Source organism: Physeter macrocephalus, chromosome 12 (assembly GCF_002837175.3).
Source record: "Physeter macrocephalus isolate SW-GA chromosome 12, ASM283717v5, whole genome shotgun sequence".
Classification (NCBI taxonomy): Eukaryota; Metazoa; Chordata; class Mammalia; order Artiodactyla; family Physeteridae; genus Physeter; species Physeter macrocephalus.
In genome coordinates this window covers 59,863,840-59,887,185 of record NC_041225.1, presented here as the reverse complement: position 1 = coordinate 59,887,185, position 23,346 = coordinate 59,863,840, and the positions used below count along the sequence as shown (strand labels likewise).

At 47.2% G+C, this 23,346-nt stretch overlaps 1 protein-coding gene across 1 annotated transcript in view; it reads left to right on the top strand.

Annotated features, from left to right (window-relative positions):
* Positions 1-11,001, top strand: part of THADA (THADA armadillo repeat containing) — a 305,797-nt gene extending 294,796 nt beyond the window's left edge. The window contains exon 37 of the mRNA XM_007128982.4: positions 10,910-11,001. Coding sequence (XP_007129044.2) covers positions 10,910-10,926 — 17 coding nt within the window. The 3' untranslated portion in view covers positions 10,927-11,001. The remainder of the gene's footprint in view (positions 1-10,909) is intronic.
* Positions 11,002-23,346: the final 12,345 nt, after the last annotated feature.

The following is a 23,346-nucleotide window of genomic DNA, read 5'->3' as shown; positions in this document are numbered from 1 at the left end:
CTCATGTCGGGCTGACATATTGTCCTGAAGCATGTGTTATTTGAGAGGTAAATGTAGACACAAGGTTTGAGGTGGGCAGCTCTCCCTAGGTCAGAGTCCCCTGCCCAGCCTCACAGCAAGTCCAGGGTCCCCAAAGATCCAAACCTGGGCCTTTAGACTGGGATGGATTGGCAGGGGCTCCCCAAGCAATCTTGTCTGGTTATACTAGAAAATGAAATTTTCTTCATCTTTAAAAGCCAGTCATAGAACATAGTGGTTGTGCTTCAGAGTCACCAGTGTGTTAATTTTTTTCAAAAGCAAAAGAAAAAAAGTCAGATTCTTACCCTCTCCTCCTCCTTAATCCGTTCCAAATGAGAGCTTCGAGGAGGAAAACTCCCAGGACCTGCTCTGTTAAGCAAATTGGTTTCTGCTGTGGAGTAGGGCTGGGCTGGGGAATGGAGTTAGGAAAATATATGGAACCTGACATAAAAGATTTGGTTTGTGTTTGGAAAAGGATTCAGGTTGTTTTCAGGTTTTGAGTTACAGCTCGGGTGCGTTTGAAGAAGCAGAACTGAGCGGCACCTTGACCCACAGCCTTTGCGGGCTTTTCATGCAGCTCCTGCCTCGGCCAGTCCCCGTTCAAGATGCCTGGCTTGGCAGGCTGGCTGGGAAACCTTCCTTCATAAGTAACTCCCCGGGAGGAGGCGGGGGACAGGAGTGATAACAGACTTTAAGTGGGAGATGAACTTCCTTAAGCACTTAGGAAAGGCTCTGCCTAAGTCTGGCCCTGGAACTCTCCTTGCCAAGGCATGCACATGCTCTTCAAGTTTTCAGTTTGGTTCCTCTAACTTTATTATTTCTCTAACCTCTCTAACCAGCAGGCTCTGATTGTGAGCCTGTTTTTATTTTTCGCACTCTCTTTTTATACTTTGAAACTGTGGTTATAAAATATACATCAGAAATGTTGGCTCTGCAGCCACAAGACCCAGGAGGCTGTCCAGATGCACAGTGACAGAGCTGCTCCTAGCAGTGCCCCCGCCCCGACCCCTGGCCTTTCAGGGAGGGGTGGGGGTTGGTGGGGGAGACAGTGGTGGCTGGTAACAGACTAGTCCAACCAGGAGCAGAATTCTGGCCAAGTATTCTAGATGTGACTCTGAGAAATTGGCAGGAATATTTTTCTGGGGGCTCCCCAAACGCACAATGAGGGGCAGAACCCTCGGAAGCAGAAGTCCCAGTTTCAGACAAAAGGTTCATTCGTCTTCATGTGGACAGCTCTCCTGGTCCCCATCTTCCTCACCATCCACACAGGAGGTGTGAGCCGCAGGGCACTTAGGTAAAAACAATACCAAAAAGCAACCCTGTTTCGTTCACCGCCGTTCGCCAGAAATGGTTGTCACGTTCATGTCACTCTAGAGCTCAGAGGCTGGGCACAAGACATCTTCCCAAGTGCTGGCCTTCCCATGTTCTACTCCACCCAGTTCCAACCCCTCCTTTCATCCTCTTGCCATCTCTTTTTTCCCCAAGTTCCTCCCTGCCCTGCCCTTCCTCCAACCAGAAAACATGTAGGAATCGCCCGATATTGTTTCTACCTTGACTCCAAACAGCGCTGGGTCTTTTTGAACAGAGTTGTCCATAAATCTTAGATTGCTTTTCATCTTTGAAAAAGCCGCTTCTATCAGCAAGTCATTATTCACATGTCAGGGGCAGGGAAAAGTTCACCGAATTTCAAACTTCAATTTCTTTTCACTCCAGTTTACATCTACTCCCCAGAAACCACAGAAATTTTTTAAAAATCAGTCCCAATAGGCAAGGTGCCCCATGACATAGCCTCCTAGAACCAGGGCCAGGCACCTGGGTATGAAGGAGGGCCGGGGACGGGAGAGCGAGCGTGGGTTTGCCTGGATGGGAGTTGACTGGCTCTAACCCATGGGGGAAGATAACTTCAGATTCTCGGAGAATTAAAAACCCACTCGGCTCACTTTAGAGTGGTGGATTTGGGGGAGACAGGTGATATTTATAATGAAAGGCTCAACTTAGCCATGACTGTAAATTACAAATAGGGAATCTAGTATAATACAGCTAATGGGCTAAATATACATCGCTTCCATGTTATACCAGCTAAAGGAGAGGTGAAGGGAGAGCTGGAGCAGATGGGAAGAGAAAGGAGGAAGGGGGCATGGGGGCAGAGAAGCCAACTCCACTCAAGGACCTGGCTCTTTCGGTCTTTCTGCTTTGTATTCTTCAGCACATTGACTTGACCTCATGCTTGTTCCCATGGTTACAAGATGGTGTTTGCACCTCCAGAGAGCACCTCAGCGTTCTAGGTAGGAAGGAAGGAGCAAGAACATACAGTTTTCTTATCACAGAGGTTCTTTTTATTCAGGAAGAAAAAATGTCCCCAGCCCCGCCCCCTGACCCCAGCAGCTATCTCTGCATGTCTCCTTGACTAGTTCTGGGTACATGGCCATCTCAGCTACCAAGGTAGGCTGAGAGAGGAAGAGTCAGTCATGCAAAGGAAAATGAGATGGGGGCTTCCCTGGTGGCGCAGTGGTTGCGCGTCCGCCTGCCGATGCAGGGGAACCGGGTTCGCGCCCCGGTATGGGAGGATCCCACATGCCGCGGAGCGGCTGGGCCCGTGAGCCATGGCCGCTGAGCCTGTGCGTCCGGAGCCTGTGCTCCGCAACGGGAGAGGCCACAGCAGAGGAAGGCCCGCATACCACAAAAAAAAAAAAAAAAAAAAATGAGATGGGGCTAGACGCATCACCTGGAGCTGATGCATCGCCTCCCACAACAGAATGGGACTTCTGTTAGCAAGGAAGAGGCGGGGGCTGATGGGCGGGCTCTAGGTGAGGGCTCAGCGTGCTCCCAGGAAGCGCCGTGACATATTAGGGAACTATAAGCAGTCCAGCATGAGAGTGTGAGTAGGATGGGAGAAGAACAAGAACCGAAACTGGAGAGGTGAGGGCCGGATCTTCAAAGGCCTAGAATGCCCTGCTGACGGCTTGGCTCTCTATGGGAGCCCTCTCAGGTTCTAAGTAGGAAATTGAGATGGTCATGAACATTACCCAGAAGAGGGGAGGGGGCGCCAGTGCCCTCTAAAGCAGTGGTTTTCACACTTCACTGTGTACGCAGATGACCTGAGGATCTTGTGAAAATCAGCTTCTGATTCAGTAGGTCTAGGGAGGGCATGAGATTCCCCATTTCTCACAGACTCCCAGGGGCTGTTGATGCGGCTCAAGAGACCATACTCGGAGCTGCAAGACCCGAAAGGATTACTCTTGAAAAGAAATGTCCGGATGTGTTTGTTAAGCATTTTTAACATAACTGCTAATGTAACTGAAAAAAAGGAATTGACTGAAATCATTAAGGGAAAAAGACAATTACTTTTTCTTTTTCTTTCTTTTTTTTTTTTTTTTTTTTGCTGCATTGGGTCTTAGTTGTGGGATCTTTGTTGAGGCATGTGGGATCTTTCATTGTGGCGTGGGCTCTTCATTGTGGCGTGCGGCCTTCTCTCTAGTCGTGGCGTGTGGATTTTCTCTCTCTAGTTGTGGCGCTCAGGCTCCAGGGCACGTGGGCTCTGTAGTTGTGGCGCAAGGGCTTAGTTGCCCCATGGCATGTGGGATCTTAGTTCCCTGACCAGGGATCGAACCCACGTCCCCTGCATTGGAAGACAGATTCTTTACCACTGGACCACCAAGGAAGTACCAAGACAATTACTCTTATTTTTTTTTAATATTTGTGTTTTTACGTAGGATGCACCTTGACATTTTCTACTGTATTTCAATTAAGACAGTTACTCTTGGATTGAGTTTTCCCCTACCAGAAAGGCAACATCTGATGTAATTTTTAGAAATCCAATGTCTAAATGTAACAGAAAAACCAAACCAACCATGGTTTGAACACAGTGGAAGTTCCTCTCTCGGGTTAAAGTGATCCCTGAGGAGTTGTCGAGGCTGATTGGCAGCTCTCAGTCATGAGAGACGCAGGCCCCAGGCTGCCTCTGTCTTTCTGCTTCCCTCTCCTGGCATGTGCCTTCCATCCTCAAGGTCACCTCTTGGTCCCAGATGGCTGCTGGAAGCCTCAGCTGTCCCATCCTCATTGCAGATGAGAAGAAAGGAAAGAAAGAAGAGCAGTAAGAGCTCATGCTCTTTCCCTTCTTGTTGGCCACAAATTGATAACATGGCCATATTTAGCTGCAAGGTGGGCAGAGAAATGTGTTCTTTTGGCCTGGGTGTATTACCTAGAGTTCTTTTACCAAGGAAGAAGGGAGTACCTCTAGCTGTGTCACTTTGATACAGGAGATACATCAAAAATGATATGGAGTGGTTGAAAATAAAGGGATGAACAAAACTATTCAGGCAAACGTCAACAAAAAGAAAGCAGGGGTGGCAACAGTAATACTAGGCAAACTAAAATTTCGACAAAAAGTAGGAAGATGGACAGAAAGGGACACATTGGATAATAAAAGGTGTAATCTACAAAGAAGATGTAGCAGGCATAAACCTTTATATATCAGGCAAAATAGCATCACAGTATACATTCCCCCCAAAAAAGACACACTATCATAAATATTAGGGGAAAAAATTGTTAAAATTACAACCAAAGTAGGATACTTTAACCTTCCTTCCTCAGAATTTATAAGGTCAAGCAGATTAAACATAAATAAGGTTATAAAGGATTTGAATGCCATGTTTAAAAACTTGGATATATTTTAACCTGGTATTCTGCAGACAGAAAATTAAGCATCCATTTCAAATATCTACATAACATTTATAAAAATTGATATTTTGGGGGCTTCCCTGGTGGCGCAGTGGTTGCGCGTCCGCCTGCCGATGCGAGGGAACCGGGTTCGCGTCCCGGTCTGGGAGGATCCCACATGCTGCGGAGCGGCTGGGCCCGTGAGCCATGGCCGCTGGGCCTGCGCGTCCGGAGCCTGTGCTCCGCAACGGGAGAGGCCACAGCAAAGGGAGGCCCGCATACCACAAAAAAAAAAAAAAATTGATATTTTGAGTCATCAAGAAAATTTCAATTCCATAAAGTAGGAAACTTTCTAGGCCACATTCTGACCAAATTGCAAGCAAACTAGAAATTTAAAATAAAAATATTAACAATAAAATGCCACTTGGATATTTACACACCATCTTGTAAATAAGTTATGCCAATGACAGAATAAAAATTAAAAACTCCTTTGGGGCCCAAACAGATGAAAACACCATCAAGATTTAAGAAGATGAGCCTCTCCTCAGGGGAGATACTTGGCATTATTTTAGACAATTAAATTTTTATCCATAGCATACAATGACTTCTTTAAAAATCAATAAATGAAGATAATAGAAAAAGAGGCAAAAGATTAAAACCAAGCACTTTGTGGAAGAAAAAAATAACCATGAACAGTACACATTTGGAAAAAATGCTCATCCTGACTAATAAAGAAATGCCAACTAGAACAACAATGTCTGGGCATTTTCCCCGTATCTTGCTGGCAAAGGATAAAAAGATGATGTTTGGGCTTCCCTGGTGGTGCAGTGGTTAAGAATCCGCCTGCCAATGCAGGGGACATGGGTTCGAACCCTGGTCTGGGAAGATCCCACATGCTGCGGAGCAACTAAGCCCGTGCGCCACAACTACTAGCCTGCGCTCTAGAGCCTGCGAGCCACAACTACTGAGCTCATACACCACAACTACCAAAGCCCACACGCCACAACTACCAAAGCCCACACGCCACAACTACCGAAGCCCACGCGCCTAGAGCCTGTGCTCCGCAACAAGAGAAGCCACCGCAATGAGAAGCCTGTGCACCACAACAAAGAGCAGCCCCAGCCCGCCACAACTAGAGAAAGCCCGCGCACAGCAATGAAAACCCAATGCAGCCAAAAATAATAAATAAAATAAATTTTAAAAAAGATGACCCTTACTCAGGATGTGTAAGGCTGTGGAGGAACAGGCGCGATCATAGCTGGTGAGACTGTAAATTGGTACATTTTTAGAGGGAGTTTAATGTTATCTGTAGAAATTTTAATCTATGTATATACCAATTGATCCAGTAATTCTACTTCTAGGAATTTATCCTATAGAAATATGTGCACAAGTGCAAAGATACACGTACAAGTTTATTCCTTTCAATCTTGTTTACAGCAGGAAAAGAAGGAGCAACCTAAATGTCCATCAAAGGACATTAAATAAAGTTGGATATATCCCCATACCACAGGGCAGTTTAAAATAATGTAGTAAATCTCTGTGAACTGATGTGCAAAGGTATTCATGATATATCGTTACCTGAAAAAAGCAAATAGAAGAGAATTTGTAGAATGATCCCACTTATAAATAATAATAGTTTTATGTAAATACATAATTTTTTAAAGTCTAGAAGGCCATATATTATGAATTACAGTCTCTGGTACCTACAGGGACCTGGCAAGGAGCTCAAATGCATGAACTGTCTGGGTGTGCAATCAGAGTAAATAGGAACAACGGTGAACAGAACACATGCTGCCTCAATTGTAGTCGAATGTTGGGCAATTTGTAGCATTGCCAGTTTCCCCCGGAGCCCCGTGGATCAGAACTCGGGAGAGGCAGCTCTTTCTGTTTCAGCCCCAAGATGGTCTCTTGGCCCCTTAGCAAGGGCAGTAGCGATGGCTCCTGTGTCCTCTTCAACAACTGCTCGGTGAACCTGGAGCTTCCGGTTGAGGGCAGCTTCAATGCCCCCTACCCTGAGCACAGTGGCCTGGGCTCAGTCACATCACCAGGAAAGTGACAGTGACTAAAACTGAGGTTAATATTTTTTTTAGCACCCTAGATTATCGACTGTGTTTTGTTTTGGCTTTACTTGTTCCTTAGTGTTCTGCAAGGTCACTCTCCACCTCAGAACCTCCAGAATCTTTCAGAATCTTCAGGAAACCCCACACAGGCCAAGTTATCCATAATCCCAGTGTAACTCTGTGTACGGTTACACCTTTTAGTGTCTGTGACCCTTGGCTGGGAGAGGGGCTGCTGACAGTTGTACTAGCAGAGAATAGCAGGAAATAGGCAGCTCAGGAGGAGAAAACTTGAGGATTGATATCCCTCAATTGCTGACTGCCATCCTGCCTAGCAAATCTCTGTGCTGCTTCATTCATTTCCAAAAGTGGCCTTCCACTTGATTTTCCCCCCAACCCTCAGTATAAATATTGGCCTGGTCTTTGAGTTCTGATCCAAAGAATGGTTTGGCCTCCAGTACAGGGTTGCCAAATTTAGCGAATGAAAATACAGGACACACAGTTAAATTTGTTTTTCTTTTTCTTTTTCTTTTTCTTTTTCTTTTATTTATTTATTATTTATTTGGCTGTGTCGGGGTCTTAGGTGCAGCATGCAGGATCTTCATTGCAGCATGCGGGATCTTTCGTTGAGGTGCATGGGCTCTTCGTTGAGGCGCGTGGGCTTCTCTCTAGTTGTGGTGTGCGAGGTCCAGAGTGCATGGGCTCAGTTGCGGCGCGCAGCTTAGTTGACGGGTGGCATGTGGGATCTTACTTCCCCGACCAGGGATCGAACCCAGGTCCCCTGCATTGGGAGGCAGATTTTTAACCACTGGACCACCAGGGAAGTCCCAGGACACCCAGTTGAATTTAAATTTCAGATAAATCACGAAAAACATTTTTGTGTAAGTATGCCCCATGCAGTATTTGGGACATAACATATGCTGAAATGGTATTCATCATTTACCTAAAATTCTAATTCAGCTGGGGGTCCTCCATTTAATTCAACGGTTTTTCTCCAGTGGACTCTTGTGGCTCCCCCATTCCAAGGGGGGGCACCTGAAAGTTTAAGGATAAAGATCAGTAGGAGTTGTAGGTAAGAGTTGCCCACTAATAAGCATTGCCCAGAGCACTGCAAATCACCTCCCCCTCCACTTTTTTGTGCCTCCTCCCACTTCTTGCTTGCTTCCCTACTTCTGAGCTGGGGCCTCACCTCCTACCCCTGGGCTTTCTCTCCTTTAGTTTGCGGCTTTCCCCTACCCTCACCTTTCCTCCTCCTTTTCTCCTCATTTTACTCTCACTGGTCCAGAACATGTAATTAAAGTTTACATATTTGAGTGTTGGTTATATGTACTAAATAAGGTTTTATGTTCCTTGCTGTAATTTAAATAGCAGGGGAATTGAATTTTGTGTGTGTGTTTCTTTTCCTTTTATTGATAGGTGGCCTTAAGTTTATTTTTAGCTACGTGAATCATTGACCTTCACCATGAGTGGGAAGAAAGGTCTCCCGTTTCCGGAATGAGCTCATCTGCATCTTCCTAAGACAGATGCCAAAGGGAAGGAGGGGAGTGGAATAGATTGAAGTCAGGGGACAAAAGGGGGTCCTGCTAAGTCGACCCATTCAGGGCAGGAGGCTCAGAAGCCTCGTGTACTGCCCCACAGCCAAGCCTTTTGGAACTGGGCCCAGCTGCCCAGGGAGGGGTGCTCCTCTCTCCTCTTTGTGATTGATCACCTGACTCCTTCCCAGAGAGCAGCAGCTTCTAACAGACAGTGAAGAGCATGGTTGGGGCTCATTACTAGGCCCCCCTGGTGTTCTGCTTCTATTCTCTGCCTCTCCTAATGGGAGCTGACACTTGAAGGAAACTCTATTCTGGCTCCTCTCCCCCCCGCCACACACACACACACACACACACACACACACGCACGCACACACACACACACACACACACACACACAGGCGAGGTCTGGGCAGTTCTCTGAGCTTCCTCTGCATTAGAACCTCTGGTTTCTAGTTGCTGCCCTGAGGGACCCTGATTTCTGTCTTCTCCCTCATTCTCTCCTTGCCTGTGTTTCTCCATCCCCATTCTCCACCCACCAACAGAGGGCCCATAACTGAGGTGCTTTCCCATCTGGGAAGGAGACCTTTGAAGGGCAGTGCCAACTTGAGAGAGAATAGTGATCTGGGAATCAGAGAGTCTCCTCTATCCTAAACTAGTTGGCTTTACTCTCTTGGCCTCGGTTTTGTCATCTGTAAAATGGGAGTGATCACATATCTCACAGCTGTATTAAAGTAGGAAGAAAAACAAATGTCAAAAAGTGAACAAGGTTCTGTCCTCAATCCAAATGCTAAATGATATTTCTTTAATGGTAGAAAACGAGAAGCTTTCTGTTTGTTACAGAATCCTTTTTTCATTCTCCCAATTAGAGAACCTTACCACTTTATTTTAGAGGCATCTTTTAATTCCTTCTGTCGTAGCTTCATGAACATCTGGGTGTTCTTTCCCATCTCTCTTTTCAGGCAGGGGAGAATTTAAAGGAGGCTGAAGGCATAGTATGTTCCCCTTGACATTCCATCCTGTGTTTCAGTAGAAAGGAGTTTAGTTAGCTCTGTCGAAAGTTTGACCTAACGGTTTGTGACCGAGTTGAGGTATCTTCACTTTGTCTAGAAGACAGCTGCCTGAGTTTGAGGTCAACACTCGCCAAATAGCTGGAGGTACCCAAAGACTTTTGGACCAGATCTCTCAACTTTGATGGGAATAAAATAACAAAGCTTCCCCCAGATGGAAGCCCGATCCTGAGGGAGGCCCACAACCTGGGCTTCCCAGAGCATGTGGGAAATGGAAGATTCGAGGTCACCGCATTCCGAGTCCAATACTTGGACAGACCTTGTCCGTTCCCTTGGTTACAGCCGTGTGGGGCTCCAGTGGGCTCAGGGCTTCAGCCAGAGCACAGTCTCAGCAGTTACCTGCTCACCTTGCAATGCTGTTCAGTCCTCACCTTCGAAGCTGCCCCACTGCTGGGGACAGACAATGAAAGTCAGCCACACCGTGGAAATTTATGTTGAGGAGAGAAGACAGGGGCAGATCAAAGCCTCTGTAACCCAAGAATTCCTCAGCAGCTCAGAGTCCCTTAATAATTATGGTTTGGAGATTTGCCAGAAAGCAAAACCACTTAGCATGCAGTGTTTAACAATGAACCGTTTTCTGTGTTCATAATAGTCTCTGTGCAGAGCAAATAGGCACCTTGAACAAAGGGTAGGATATTTATATGTGTATATAAAATAAAATGCACTGCCTTCAACCAGAACTTCTCTGCAGGGAAGAATGTGGCACTTCCCTCTGTACTGGTACTTGTTTTACGAGTAAATTGGAGAAGGGCTACACATCCTGCCCCCAACCCACCTCCATGCGTTAAAAACAAAAATCTTTGTTTAACCCAGAATTTTCCAAACATATTTAATAGCCAGATCTTTTTTTTTTTTTCTTTTCTTTTCTTTTCTTTTTCCTTGGGTTGATTTTAGAGTTTGGAGTTTTCTGTTTTAAGTGTCTACTAACATTCTAAAAAGCCAGCATCCCAAGGGAAATTTTCTGGGAAATGATGACCAAAGAGTGTAGGAAGCAGGGATTTAGACCAGTAGGAAGATGGGAAAAGAAAGTCCCAAGCCCTGAGGGGTGACGAACAGGATTTCTGGAACTCAGGTCTGTACAGCAGTTTGGCGAACCCCCTCCTTGGACCCTGTTTCTCTATGTCATTGTTTGTTCAGTTAGTCATTTATTCGACAAACATTTGTTATTGGGGGAAATTGGAGAATGGCTTCTTGGAGGAAAGTCTATTAGAACAGAAGCTTAAAGATTAGATATAATTTGAGTGAGAGAAGTTGGAAAAGATGGGGAGCATTCTAGAGAGACAGAGATGGCCAAGTGTGAGGAAAGCAATAAATTAGTATACAAGCCTTCATATGCGAGTAGGGTGTGGTGAGATGAAGCTGGGATGCTTCGGAGGACCTTTGCATCAAGCAAGACTCTTTCACATGCAAAAGACAGAAAGTCCGATCCAACCGCTCCAGCCCAGGGGGTGCATATTGGGTCGTGTAACTGAGAGTTCTGGGGTGGGGGCTGGCTTCAGTCATGGCATGATTCAAGGGCTCAGACAGTGTCCCAAGGACCTGGTTTCTCGCCATTTTTCTTCTCTGCTGTTAGGTTCTGTTTTCAGATAAGCTCTCACTTCCGTTGGTGTTCTAAGATGGCTGCAGCAGCTCCAGCCTTTGCATCTTCACTAATTCAAGGCCTGTGTGAGTAAAGTCTCTTTATTTTTATTTTACTTATCTTTTCTTTAAATAAATTTATTTATTTATTTTTGGCTGCATTGGGTCTCGTTGCTGCGCGGGCTTTCTCTAGTTGTGGTGAGCGGGGGCTACTCTTCACTGAGGTGCGCAGTCTTCTCATTGCGGTGGCTTCTCTTGTTGCGGAGCATGGGCTCTAGGCACGCGGTCTTCAGTAGTTGTGGCTCGCAGGCTCTAGAGCGCAGGCTCAGTAGTTGTGGCGCACGGGCTTAGTTGCTCCGCAGCACGTGGGATCTTCCCGGACCAGGGTTCGAACCTGTGTCCCCTGCATTGGCAGGCGGATTCTTAACCACTGCACCACCAGGGAAGTCCCTCTTTGTTTTTAAATGCTTTTTTTTTTTTTTTTTTTTTTTTTGCACACACCGTGTGGCATGCGGGATCTTAGTTGCCCGCCAGGGATCGAACCCGCGCCCCTTGCAGTGGAAGTGCAGAGTCTTAACCACTGGACCACCAGGGAAGTTCCTAAATGCTTTTTTAATGGCTGTAGTTGGGTTCCTGACCCATCTTGGAACTAATCTCTGAGGCAAGGAACATGATGCCCTGAGTGGCTTAGACCTGGGGCAGGTGCCCATGCCTGGAGTGGGGGGAAGGGGGCAGCTAGTCACACCCAAACCATGTGGACTAAAGGTGTGCAGGGGCTGGCGCTCCAGGGGAAGATTGGGGTACAGCTCTCCAGAGAAGGTGAATGGCAGCTAGGTCACAAAAACAACAGATGTCCACTAAAACCCGGAGTGCCAGGGCAAAGAATCTGGATATCGTTTGCACCAGAGAACCAGTAAAAATTTTTGAACAAATAAGTAACATGATCAGAGCTATACATTAAGATTACTTCAACTACAGTTTAATAGCTCCCATGTGCTTGGCACATGGTAGGGACTCAATAAATATATATTGAAAGAGAGATAAATGGATGGATTGGGGGTGGGGAGAGAGAGAAATGAAAGGTAGGGAGCATTTGTAGGAGACCATTGTAATGGTTTGGGAGGGGAGTTAGCAAAGGAAATAATGAAAACCCGTCAAGAAAACCAAGAGGTTCCATCATCAGGAACCCACATAAGGAAAAACTATCAAGAGGACAGGGTTGGTCAGCCATGCCAATCACCATCAAAAGGTCAGGTCAAGGAGTATAAGGACTGAGGAAATGTCATTAAGTGAGAGTTGAGAGAGAGGGTCCTGTAGTGGGAAGGTCAGAAGCCAGCTTCAAGGAGTTCAAAAGTAAGTACACTGTATAGCGTCATCACTCTTCTTATCCAGCCCCCTTCAAACTCAGCAAAAAAAAATGCCCCTTCACCTCCACACATTCTTCATGCAGCACCTTACGCCAGCCCCATGACCTTTCTTCAGCCACAGTGCCCTTTTCTCCCATGTGTCTTTAGGCTCCCCTTCTCCCTCTCTAGGCTGTCTCTCATATAAATATTGACATTACTCCCTTGTCCTAAAACCACATTTCCTAGACCCTGCTCTGCCTTCAAGCTAATGTTTCAGAAGAATCAGTAGAAAAATTTTGAAGTTGGGGAGGACAGAAGTTTGAGCTTATGTTGAATGTCTTTTGTAGAAGGCAAGATTATCTGTAAGGATGAGTGGTTAGGGTGTAGGATATAGGGACAGGGAGATGGTTGCAAGAGTTTATACAGAGGTTCAGTTAGGAGTCACCAAAAATGAATGAAAGGATAGCCAGGGGGCAGCAAGAGGCCAGTTGAGATGAAAGAGCATGAATGTATAGAGAGCCTAATGAGCATCCTGCCTCCCTTCAGTGGAAATCGGTGGCTCAGTAGATGGGTTTGGGGATAGGTGGTTATGGAGCATTGTTGAGCCTGGAACGAGATCAAGTTGACAAGGGAAATGGGGGCAAGGAAGAGCATCCCAGACCCAGGGAGCCCAGGATATACAGAGAGAGGCAAGTGATGGCCTGAGAGAAGGGCAGGGTCAAGGATGGTCAGGAATAGGGTGAGGGGGTAGTTCCATTGGAAGAAGTAGAAGGTTAAACAGTTGTTTTAGGGATATCAGGGAGGCCATATGGTATAGAGGCCATAGTGGATAGACTATAGGGTTTAAATCCCATACCCTCACGTGTCTCTGCTTACCTTATTTATAAAATGGGGCTCACAAAACCTTCAAAAAAGGTCATTGTAATGAATACATACGTAATTAATTTATATCGAGTACTTATGATAGTGCTTACACATAATGAGTGCTCCATAAATGTTAGCGATGATGATATTCATTTAAAAGTGATGAAAACGCTTAGAATTTGAGATCTTGAAGTCGAAACAATTCTAAGTCATGGCAAGGTCTCAGATGCTATCGTGGTTATTGGGAGTAAAGTGAAATTGGAGATGGAGGGTATTGGAATTAAAGAGGTTGAAGAACGTCAAAACCACATACTGGGAGGGCTATCTTTATGGATGTTGAAGTCACCAGTTGGGTGGCAATGACTCTGCGTCACTGAGAAAGGCCAGGTCTAGTTAAAGGATTAACAAGAACAGGGAGGTGGTTAGTTTGGACTTCAAAAGAAGAGAGTGATTGTTGAGTGCGAAGGGGGCGAGGGTTGTCTACAAGTGGCAGAAGGCGTAGGCTGACCTGAGTCAGAGACTGAGGGAAAGAAGGAACAGCCTCTCCTGGAAGGTTAGGAGTATGGAGCCTTCTGGCAGGAGGAGAAAGAAACAGGGACAGGATGAAAAATGAGGAGAATTTGCTCACAATAGAACAGATTTTGATTGAGAAGAGCTGTTTTTCATAAGAGCCTTTAAGAAAAACCATTCCCCGAGCCCTGGAGGCAAGTCTGAATCAGGCAAGGGGATAGAAAGGAAGTGGAAAGGAGGTTCTCGAGGGGATTCCTGAGAAAGCCTATAGAAGGAAGCTCTGTTCCTCATCTTGACTGTAAGATGTGTGACCTTAGACAAGGCGGTTCAGGACTGTATGCTGGTCCCCAGAGCTGGACACCACTCCCTGACGGCCCGCCCACATCCCTGGGGGGTCCCCAGTTCTGCATGCATTTCCCAGCTCAGTGCCACTGGGCACTTTGACAGATAGAGGGACCGGAAGAGCTGGGATTGGGGGCTTCTGTTTTTAGAGAGCAGACAAAATGGCTTTTAAAGGGAAGGAAACAGGACACCAGCAAGCTTTGTGGCTGAGTTCTCTTCCAAGAGCGCTGCTCTGTAACATAATTGTATTCAGACATTTTTTTTGCATGACATCAGGGAATAGCCTCCCTAAAAAGCTTTCATGAAAAAGCACAACTATAAAACAGACTCAGGCAATGAAATGGAAACCAGACGAGTGGGTCTGTGTAATTCGGGTAAAAAGATTTCTCCTTACAGCTTTGTGATCTGATCTCTGCTCTGTGCATAAAACTCTATTTCACGGGCTCCACTTACATATGAGTCTTACCTGGCAGGTGCTTCTAGGCGTAAGATGTCTTGCTTTATTACCGAACGTGATGAGGTGTAGGAAAACAAGGCTTCCCTCCTCCATGGCCATTCAGACCACCCTCCTAGGCTTGCAACCTTTCTAGTCCCCTGAGCCTTAAACCTCTGTCCCTGTGTGAGGCAACACCTGCAGCAGGAGGGAGGGCTGGCCCCTCTTCCCTCTTTGCCCTTTTCACCCCTATGTACACCTTCATCTTTCCACCCCTCACACACCTGCTCAGGGCTGGTCTTTGGGAACTATGTCTTGGGGAGCAGTACTCATTGAAGAGCCCCTTTCTTACCCACCCCTTTTATTTAAAGCCACAAGGGTACAGAATTGAATTACCTGGCATCCTCTGTTCTTGGCACACCCTCTGGCTCCATCCCCAAAGAGGTGTTTTCTTTTTTGTACTTTTTTTTATTATTAAAGTGAAATTCACATAACCTACAATTAACCATTATAAAGTATACTCTTCAGTGGCATTGAGTAATTCATAATATTGTGCAACCATCACCACCCTCTAGTTTCAGAACATTGTCATCACCCCTCAAAAATCCCACATCCATTAAGCAGTCACTCCCTATCCTAACCTCCCCTTCCAGCTCCTTGCAACCACCAGTCTGCTTTCTGTATCCATCAATTTTCCTATGCTGGATATTTCATATAAATGGAATCATATAATGTATGACCTTTTCTGCCTGCCCTTTTTCACTAGGCATAATGTTTACCAGCTTCATCCATGTTGTAGCATATATCAGTACTTCATTTATTTTATGCCCAAGTAATATTCTGTTGTATGGATATACCATATTTTGTTTATCTGTTCATCCAATGATGGACATTTGGATTGTTTCCACCTTTTGACTATTGTGAATAATGCTGCTGTGAACATTCATGTACAAGTTGTTGTCTGAGTACTTGTTTTCAGTTCTTTTGGATGTATCCCTAGGAGTGAAATTGCTGGATTATATGGGAATTCTGTGTTTAGCTTTTTGAGGAACTGGAGATCCTTTCTTGATGGATTCTCCTAGGTCTGCTCTGACAAGGAATAGCAGGTGTGTACAGCCCCATCCTCAACCTCTAAGACACATTGACCTCATTCTGCTAGATCTGGAAAGAAACTGAAGGAATAAGGCTGGGGAACCAGGAGTCTCTCTGGAAATGAAGAGGTCACCAAAGAGATGCTGAAAAGGTTGGAGTAAGGCGAGGGAAGAACTTAGTGAGAGAGGGACTCAACGGCCCAGAATGAAGGAAGATGTGGGTCTAAAGCCTGGTATGGCCAATCTACTAGTGATGGGGGTGTGATACAAGAGAGCCATGGACGTACTTAGTCCTGTAACTATGGGGGCAGGGGAGCCAGGCAGAAAGAGCCTTTCATGCTAAGGAGTTAGCCCTCCTTGGGCTTCGAGGAGCCACTGAAGACTTTTAAAGGAAGTGCTAGAAAGGTCACCCAGACCATAGGGTAGAGGATGGCTTAGAGACAAGAAAGATAAGACTGGAAGCAAGGAGGCTGGTTGGAAGGTTGCCATGATTCCAAAAGGAAGACTGGTGAGGGTGAACCTCGGAGTGGCAGTGGGGATGGAGAGATACAATTGTCAGGACAGGTAACTGTGGATGCAGAGGTGAGGGCCAGGGATGAGCTGCCCCTGAGAAGAAAGGGCAGCAAGTAGCTGAGGAGAGAGTGCCAAAGCACTGCTCACACTGCCAGAGACTGGATTCAGTTGAGAGGTGGGAGGCTATGAGTTCAGGGACAGGAAGGCTCTGGGAGCAGGCCAGAGTACTCCTTGAGCAAGGACGAAATCCAGAGGAGACTTGCTTCCTTTCTGTCCCTTCAAGCCAACCGAAATTTCAAAATGAGTTCATTGTGTTTTGACCTCACCATTTGGACTTGGAGAACATGGCAACTCCATGTAAGTACAAATTTTTAATCTGAATTATACCAACATTAATAAATTTTCATCAAGAAATTATTTTCGGGCTTCCCTGGTGGCGCAGTGGTTGAGAGTCCGCCTGCCGATGCAGGGGACACGGGTTCGTGCCCCTGTCCGGGAAGAATCCACATGCCGCGGAGCGACTGGGCCCGTGAGCCATGGCCGCTGAGCCTGCGCGTCCGGAGCCTGTGCTCCGCAACGGGAGAGGCCACAACAGTGAGAGGCCCGCGTACCGCAAAAAAAAAAAAAAAAAAAAAAAAAAAAAAGAAATTATTTTCCAGTGTAACTCCATCAAGCCAATTTAATTCCTTGATCGATTTTCTCTACAGAGCAGTTAAAATTTTCTAATGTTCTCCCTTATTTTCTTAAGTATCAACTATTTTATCTATAAATTTGGCAGTTGAAGGTTTGCTTTTTAAGTCAAAAATTTTAGTAAGAGTTTTACCATACCTGGTTTTAGACTTCGTCAAGTATTTTTTCGTTTGTGTTTGTATGTTCGTTTCCACCAAGTCACATTTTCCCCCCTAGTTATTTTTATTATCATTTGCAGTTTTCAGTGTCACAAACAGAATGACTTCTTTGGTCGATTATTATGAATTTTATCTTGTGCTATTTAGCCATTGTCAGTTTAGTTCTATGTTGATTGTTTTTACCAGTAACATTCATGGCAAGATCAAAACATCCTCAAGGTCAAAAACAACCAGCTTCTTCCCAGAGTTCCTCCTCCTCCTAATCCCTCCTCCCAGCCTCCCCACCGAAGGGCTGATGCTGAAAGCAAAGGAGCTGTTGTGGGCAGTGAACTCCAGGGCCTCAAAACCCTTAAGACCCAGATGCTCTTCCTAGCAGCTCATTTACATCCATCCTGCCACAGTTTGATCTTTTCTCCTTTTTAGTTGCTTAAAAACCCAGAGCCTCACTGCTCTGTATTCTCTGAATGGTCATGGCTTCCTTGGCTTGTTCTTAAAAAAAGAGATTTTCTGTGGCCTCTCCCTTCCTTTCACTTCCCTCCCTTCAGGCTCCTCCAGCCTCAGCCTCACCTCCCCCCAGCCCCGGGTCATGGCAGCAGGTGGTTCCGATGCCATTGGGAGGCCGACCGCAGTTGCAGGGAGGCTGCTGGGGAATGTTGGCCACAGACAGGGAAGGCCTTGGGTAACCTGGGAGTGAGCTCAATCTCAAGGTACAAACTCCCCAGAAACTTTGAAATCACAGGCACTTACATTTTGAGCACTGTTTATATATCTTAAAATCACTTTGTGAGGGGCTTCCCTCGTGGCGCAGTGGTTAAGAATCCACCTGACAATGCAGGAGACACAGGTTCGAGCCCTGGTCCGGGAAGAGCCCACATGCCGCGGAGCAGCTAAGCCCGTGTGCCACAACTACTGAGCCTGCGCTCTAGAACGCTCAAGCCACAGCTACTGAGCCCGCGTGCCACAACTACTGAAGCCCACGTGCCTAGAGCCCACGCTCCGCAACAAGAGAAGCCACTGCAATGAGGGCTTCCCTGGTGGCACAGTGGTTGAGAATCTGCCTGCTAATGCAGGGGACACGGGTTCGAGCCCCGGTCTGGGAGGATCCCACATGCTGCGGAGCAACTAGGCCCGTGAGCCACAACTACTGAGCCTGCGCGTCTGGAGCCTGTGCTCCGCAACAAGAGAGGCCGCGATAGTGAGAGACCCGTGCACCACGATGAAGAGTGGCCCCCGCTTGCCACAACTAGAGAAAGCCCTCGCACAGAAATGAAGACCCAACACAGCCAAAAATAAATAAATAAATAAATTTTTTTTTAAAGGTTATCACTTGTTAAGTTCTTAAAAAAAAAAGAGAGAAGCCACTGCAGTGAGAAGCCTGAGCACCGCAACGAAGAGCAGCCCCCGTTCGCCGCAACTAGAGAAAAGCCCGCGCGCAGCAACAAAGACCCAACACAGCCAAAAATAAAAATAAATTAATAAATAAATAATTTTTTTAAAAAAAAATCATTTTGTGAGTTAGGAGCTGTGTATACCTTGATTCGCTCATTATATTACCATGGACTGTCTTGGTTCAGTTTAGAGCTGTAAAAGCCTGGGAATGAGGAGAGGATACCAGTAAGGGAGCTTTCTGGATTCTGGATAAAGGCTGGGAGGTGATAGTGGGAAGGTTCTCAGGAGAGAAAAATTGCCATCCTGAATGTTTCTGGATGTTTCAAATTTCTAGTCTTCAGATGCACTTCCGGACCATCCTCATCCACTACCTTCCATATCCTACCAGTGTGTTTGGGGGAGCTGGGCAGCCCCCCATCTGGAGCTTTGTGCTGTGTCCCGGGCCTGGACTGGACACATCTTCACAGGAGCTCTGGCTCCTGGCACAGCGCCTTGTGCTCACAACAGCTGTGCTGAAATTAATCAGTCATTTGGTTTCTTCCTCTCTCCCACCTCAAGCCCTGAATAAGCTGAAAGCGTTGAGGATGGGAGTGGGGAACCAGGGAGGAGTATGAGGGAGTGCGCTGAGGGCCAGAGAAGCCTCAGGAAGAGCTCAGGCTGAGAAGAAATTCCCTGTAAGAGAAAGAAATTCCAGTAGTGAAATCAACTAAAGAAATCTAGAGTAACTTCAAGGAAAGGGAAAAGAGAAATTGCAAGATCCAGGCTGGTGAATAAGGAATGTGGAATGTGCCTGCAGAGCTGCTGAACTCTGCCCAGGCAGAGGAAGAAGAGGCTGATGGAAGAAGCGATCTCAGATTGCCCAGCTTCCCCCCACCCCCCAAGAGGGCTTCCCAATCTATAGGCATCCTCATTGTACCCCATCTCCACCAAAGGCTCTCCTGCCTGCCCTTACTGGCTCACTGGGCAGGGGCAGGGAGAGAGGGGTCAGATTGCCCCTTCCAGGAGGAGCACTTTGGGGTGAGTGACCATGTAGAGAGGAATAAAGCACACAAGGCGCTCAATTTCCACGAAGAGGTGGAGGTGATTGCCCGCTTTGGAAAGCTCCACAGAGTGAAATCACCAAGGAGCAGGCCAAGTGCAAGGGAAGTGCTGGAGAGGGCCCAGCTCATCTGGGGACAAGAGGCTGCCTTAGCACCCCATGCAGGAAGGGAGGGCTGGCATGATTTATCCTCACTGAACAGAGGAATGCCACGTGTGGGCCCAACGCTATCATCCAGAGCATCTCTGGTCTGGATCCAGCTCATCCCTCACCCTGTGGCCCCTTCACACACCAGGGCCCCAGGGGCACCCCTTGGTTATCCTGCTCTGGAACAGCCACGGACAGAGCCCATGTGTGCCTTACTCTTCCCCGCTGACCTTGGGAGGTCACCACAAGAAATGGGACAGCGTGTTGCACACAAAACTGCAGTCCCTTGGAAAGGTGGAGAGCTGGTGGGTGCCACTCCCTCCTCCTCAGATTGCAAGCCTCTAGGAGAACCAGGTCTTTTCCACAGTGTTGTTGCCTGAGGGTGATATTTGTTTGAATTCATTTCTTATTCTTTGGTGTGGTCAGAAGTGAACAAATGCAAGTATTTTTATAAGCTTTGAGCCAAGTGAACTATTAACCAGCTGTAATTTAATTTATCAACGCCTTTTTGGTGAAGTATGGCCCTACTGAATAAGAAGTGCACACTTTTAACTCTTAGGAAAGGCTTACTTGTTTTCATTCATGTAGGCTGTATCCATTTTTAAAACCGGGAGGGAGGGGAAATATACGTATATATATTTACCCAGTGATTTGAGGTGTGCCCACATTTTTTAAATTATAGTTTTTTAACCTTAAAAATAAAGGGTTTTTTTTAAATATATCTTTTCTTTAAAATGAAAACAAAGGATTTGCTGCAGTAGCTCTGGTTTCATGATAGGTCACCAGGAAAAATGTTTGCATCAGGCACATGACTATACCTGTGGGGCTCTCAGTCTTTGGGAGCTGGGTCTGCAGGAACTTTTGGGGACCCAGATCATTTGTTCCGTATGAAAATAGCTAGAAAATTAAGAAAAAGCAAATTACTAATATTTGAAAGATTTTTTTTCCCCAAGTATTTTTAGAATTTCAAATGATGGTTTTTTTATCCCTTCCCTCCGGAACTGGAAAATTTTTCCACTTCCAGACAGAAAGGGCTCTGTAGCAGGCTGTTCATCTCACGTGGCTGCTTTCCACCTGTTGTCACCTCTCTGCCCAGAGAGCTGGTGGGGGCAAGACTAGGGATTGCCTTCCAGAAAAAGGGGGTGAGGAGGTGAACTCCTCCTCCTCTGCCCCAGATGGAGATCCAGGCCTCTGGTTCCTGATGAACACTGAAGAGCTCCATCCCTCCCTCCCTGTGTTTACTTCAAGAGACTTCACTGAAGGGACTCTTTGCAGTTGTGCAAGGTTATGGGTAGGGTTAGAGCAGGGTTTCTCAGCCCCTGCACTGTCAGCATTTTGGAGAAGGGACTGTCCTGGGCATTGTAGGATGGTTATAGCAGCATCCCCGGCCTCTACCCAGCAATGCCAGTAGCACCACCTCCTCTGAATTGTGACAACCAAAAATGTCTCCAGACATTGGCAGATGTGCCCTGGGGGTAACATGTCGAGATTGAGAACTGCCAGGGGAAGGGAAGCACTTAGAGACCAGCAGCGGTAGGAAACTACCACTGCCCCAGCACCCTGCAGCTGAGGGCAGAGGAACTGAGGTTACGGAACCCAGTGGGGGCTGAGTTAGCGGTTACAGCCACCGCCAGAACCTTGGCAGCTTGCAGGGAAGGAGACAGGAAAGAAACACCCAACTTCTCTCTCTTCCTGCCTTCCAAAATCTCAGTGTTCCCTCCCTAGCAGAAGAAACTAGGTAGAAGCCAGGTGGCAAGGAAACCTGGCTTGATCCATGGAGATCAAATTCCTGGGGCACTGAGCGGGATAGAGAAGGACAAAGAATGGGTCCGGGGGTGGGAGGTGGGCGGTGGCAAACAGGAAATAATCAGTTTATTCATCCATCCATCTGTTCATTCAACATTTATAGGTAACTTAGCAGAATGGTCCAGAATACAGGCTCTGGAGTCAGACAAGCCTGTATCTGGGTTTGTATCTGGCCCTACCACTTTACAACCTGGGTGATCTTGAAAGAGTAAGTTCTCTAAACCTCAATAACCTTAAATGTAAAGTGGCAACAATAATCCTGTCTCCACGTGTGACCGGACTCTTGGCGATCTTGAGGTTTTCCCATTGGGGAAACTCAACAAAGCCCTAAGTCACTTGCTTTAGTACAAGACTCTAGTCAAGTGCCGAGTGAATGGTATCTGCTGTGCGCCCACTGCTGTCTCGTGGGTGATCCCAGGAAAAGGAGAGACATGGGGCTCAGCCATGGAATGCGTTTCCTCACCATCTGTGAACACATTGAATACAGGTACGAGCAGAGACAGGTCACAGTGGGCTGGAGAGACCCGGACCACAGGACTTGAGTTGGGTCCTGAGGGATGAGTAGGCCTGGCTAAGTCAAGATGAGGAAGAAGATCCATCACACGGAAGGAAGGATGAGGAAACCAAAGCCGTGAGAGGTGGAGGGAGAGGGAAGGCCCAGCAAGCAGTGGGGGGGGGGGACGTGAGGAGAGAGCTTTGTTCGAGGGTCTCAGTGTTCTCGTCTGTACAGGTAAGGGGCTGGCTGGAGGCCAGCTGCCCTCCTGGGTACCCTAGTGTAGGCGCCACAAGCCCGCATGCCTGCAGGGGTGAGGTGGGAGGCAGTAGGGCCGGACAGGGCACACAGATGCCTCCTACAGGGCGTGGCCACTGCTCTGCTCCAAGCAGCTGTTAAGTTGCAGTAAAACACAGGCATAGAGACATCAGGTTCTAATTTTCTGAATTTTCCAAAGATGCTAGGCATTTGGATTTTTATGAGAAATCTGATTTTTAAAAAACCATGTGAGCTGTACCAAACTTGTGTGAGGACCCAGCAGTCCATTTGCACTGCTGCCTGGTGCTTCCGCTGGGGCCTGGGAACCCCGGAGCTGTGTGTGTTTGGTTGCCTCTATGTGTACGGTCTTTTTGGTTTTTGTTAATAAGTTTATTTATTTATTTATGTATTTATTTTTGGCTGCATTGGATCTTCGTTGCTGCGTGCGGGCTTTCTCTAGTTGTGGCGAGCGGGGGCTACTCTTTGTTGCGGTGCATGGGATTCTCATTGCGGTGGCTTCTCTTTGTTGTGGAGCACGGGCTCCAGGTGTGCGGGCTTCAGTAGTTGTGGCACGCGGGTTCGGTAGTTGTGGCTCACGGACTCTAGAGCGCAGGCTCAGTAGTTGTGGCGCACGGGGCTTAGTTGCTCCACGGCATGTGGGATCTTCCCAGACCAGAGCTTGAACCCGTGTCCCCTGCATTGGCAGGCAGATTCTTAACCACTGCGCCACCAGGGAAGTCCTACGTGTACGGTCTTTTATGCAGTGGTTTTCAGGGCTTAAAAAACAAAAAGAAGAAACAGAAGTAGGAGGAGGAAGAGGGGTCCACCTGGGCCAGCTGAAGTCTGAGTTCCCGGCCAGACTTAGTACCATGGCCAAGAGGGAGTGAGGGGAGGGGCTGACTCATCCAGGGCACGACGCAGAGCCGTGAGTGCGTGGGCGGTGGTCTCAGTGCCTGCTGGGCTGCCCTTGGGAGCACCGACTGGCACATTCGCGTCTTCTTTGATGAAATTTTCAAAACATTCAGCTAAAGAACAGAGACTAATACCGCGAATACCCATGTTCCCCGACCCAGACTTCCTGCTGGGTTCATCAGAGCTGCTGGAGGGGCCCCCTCTCTCCGTTCCTTAGGACAGACCTTCCTCTGGGTCATCTGTCTCAGGTCGGGGTCATCTGGGAGCTCTGTTTCATGGTAAAGTAAGTCTGAGATGATGACCTTTGATGGTTTAGGAAGTCCTCTCACTGACCGCGGTGCCTGGAGATCCCAGCTCTGAGCCCTGGCTCCGAGGGCCCTGGAGAGCAGAGAGCCTCGGCTCTAGGGGTAGAGGGTCAGCAGGGGTAGGGGGTCAGAGGGT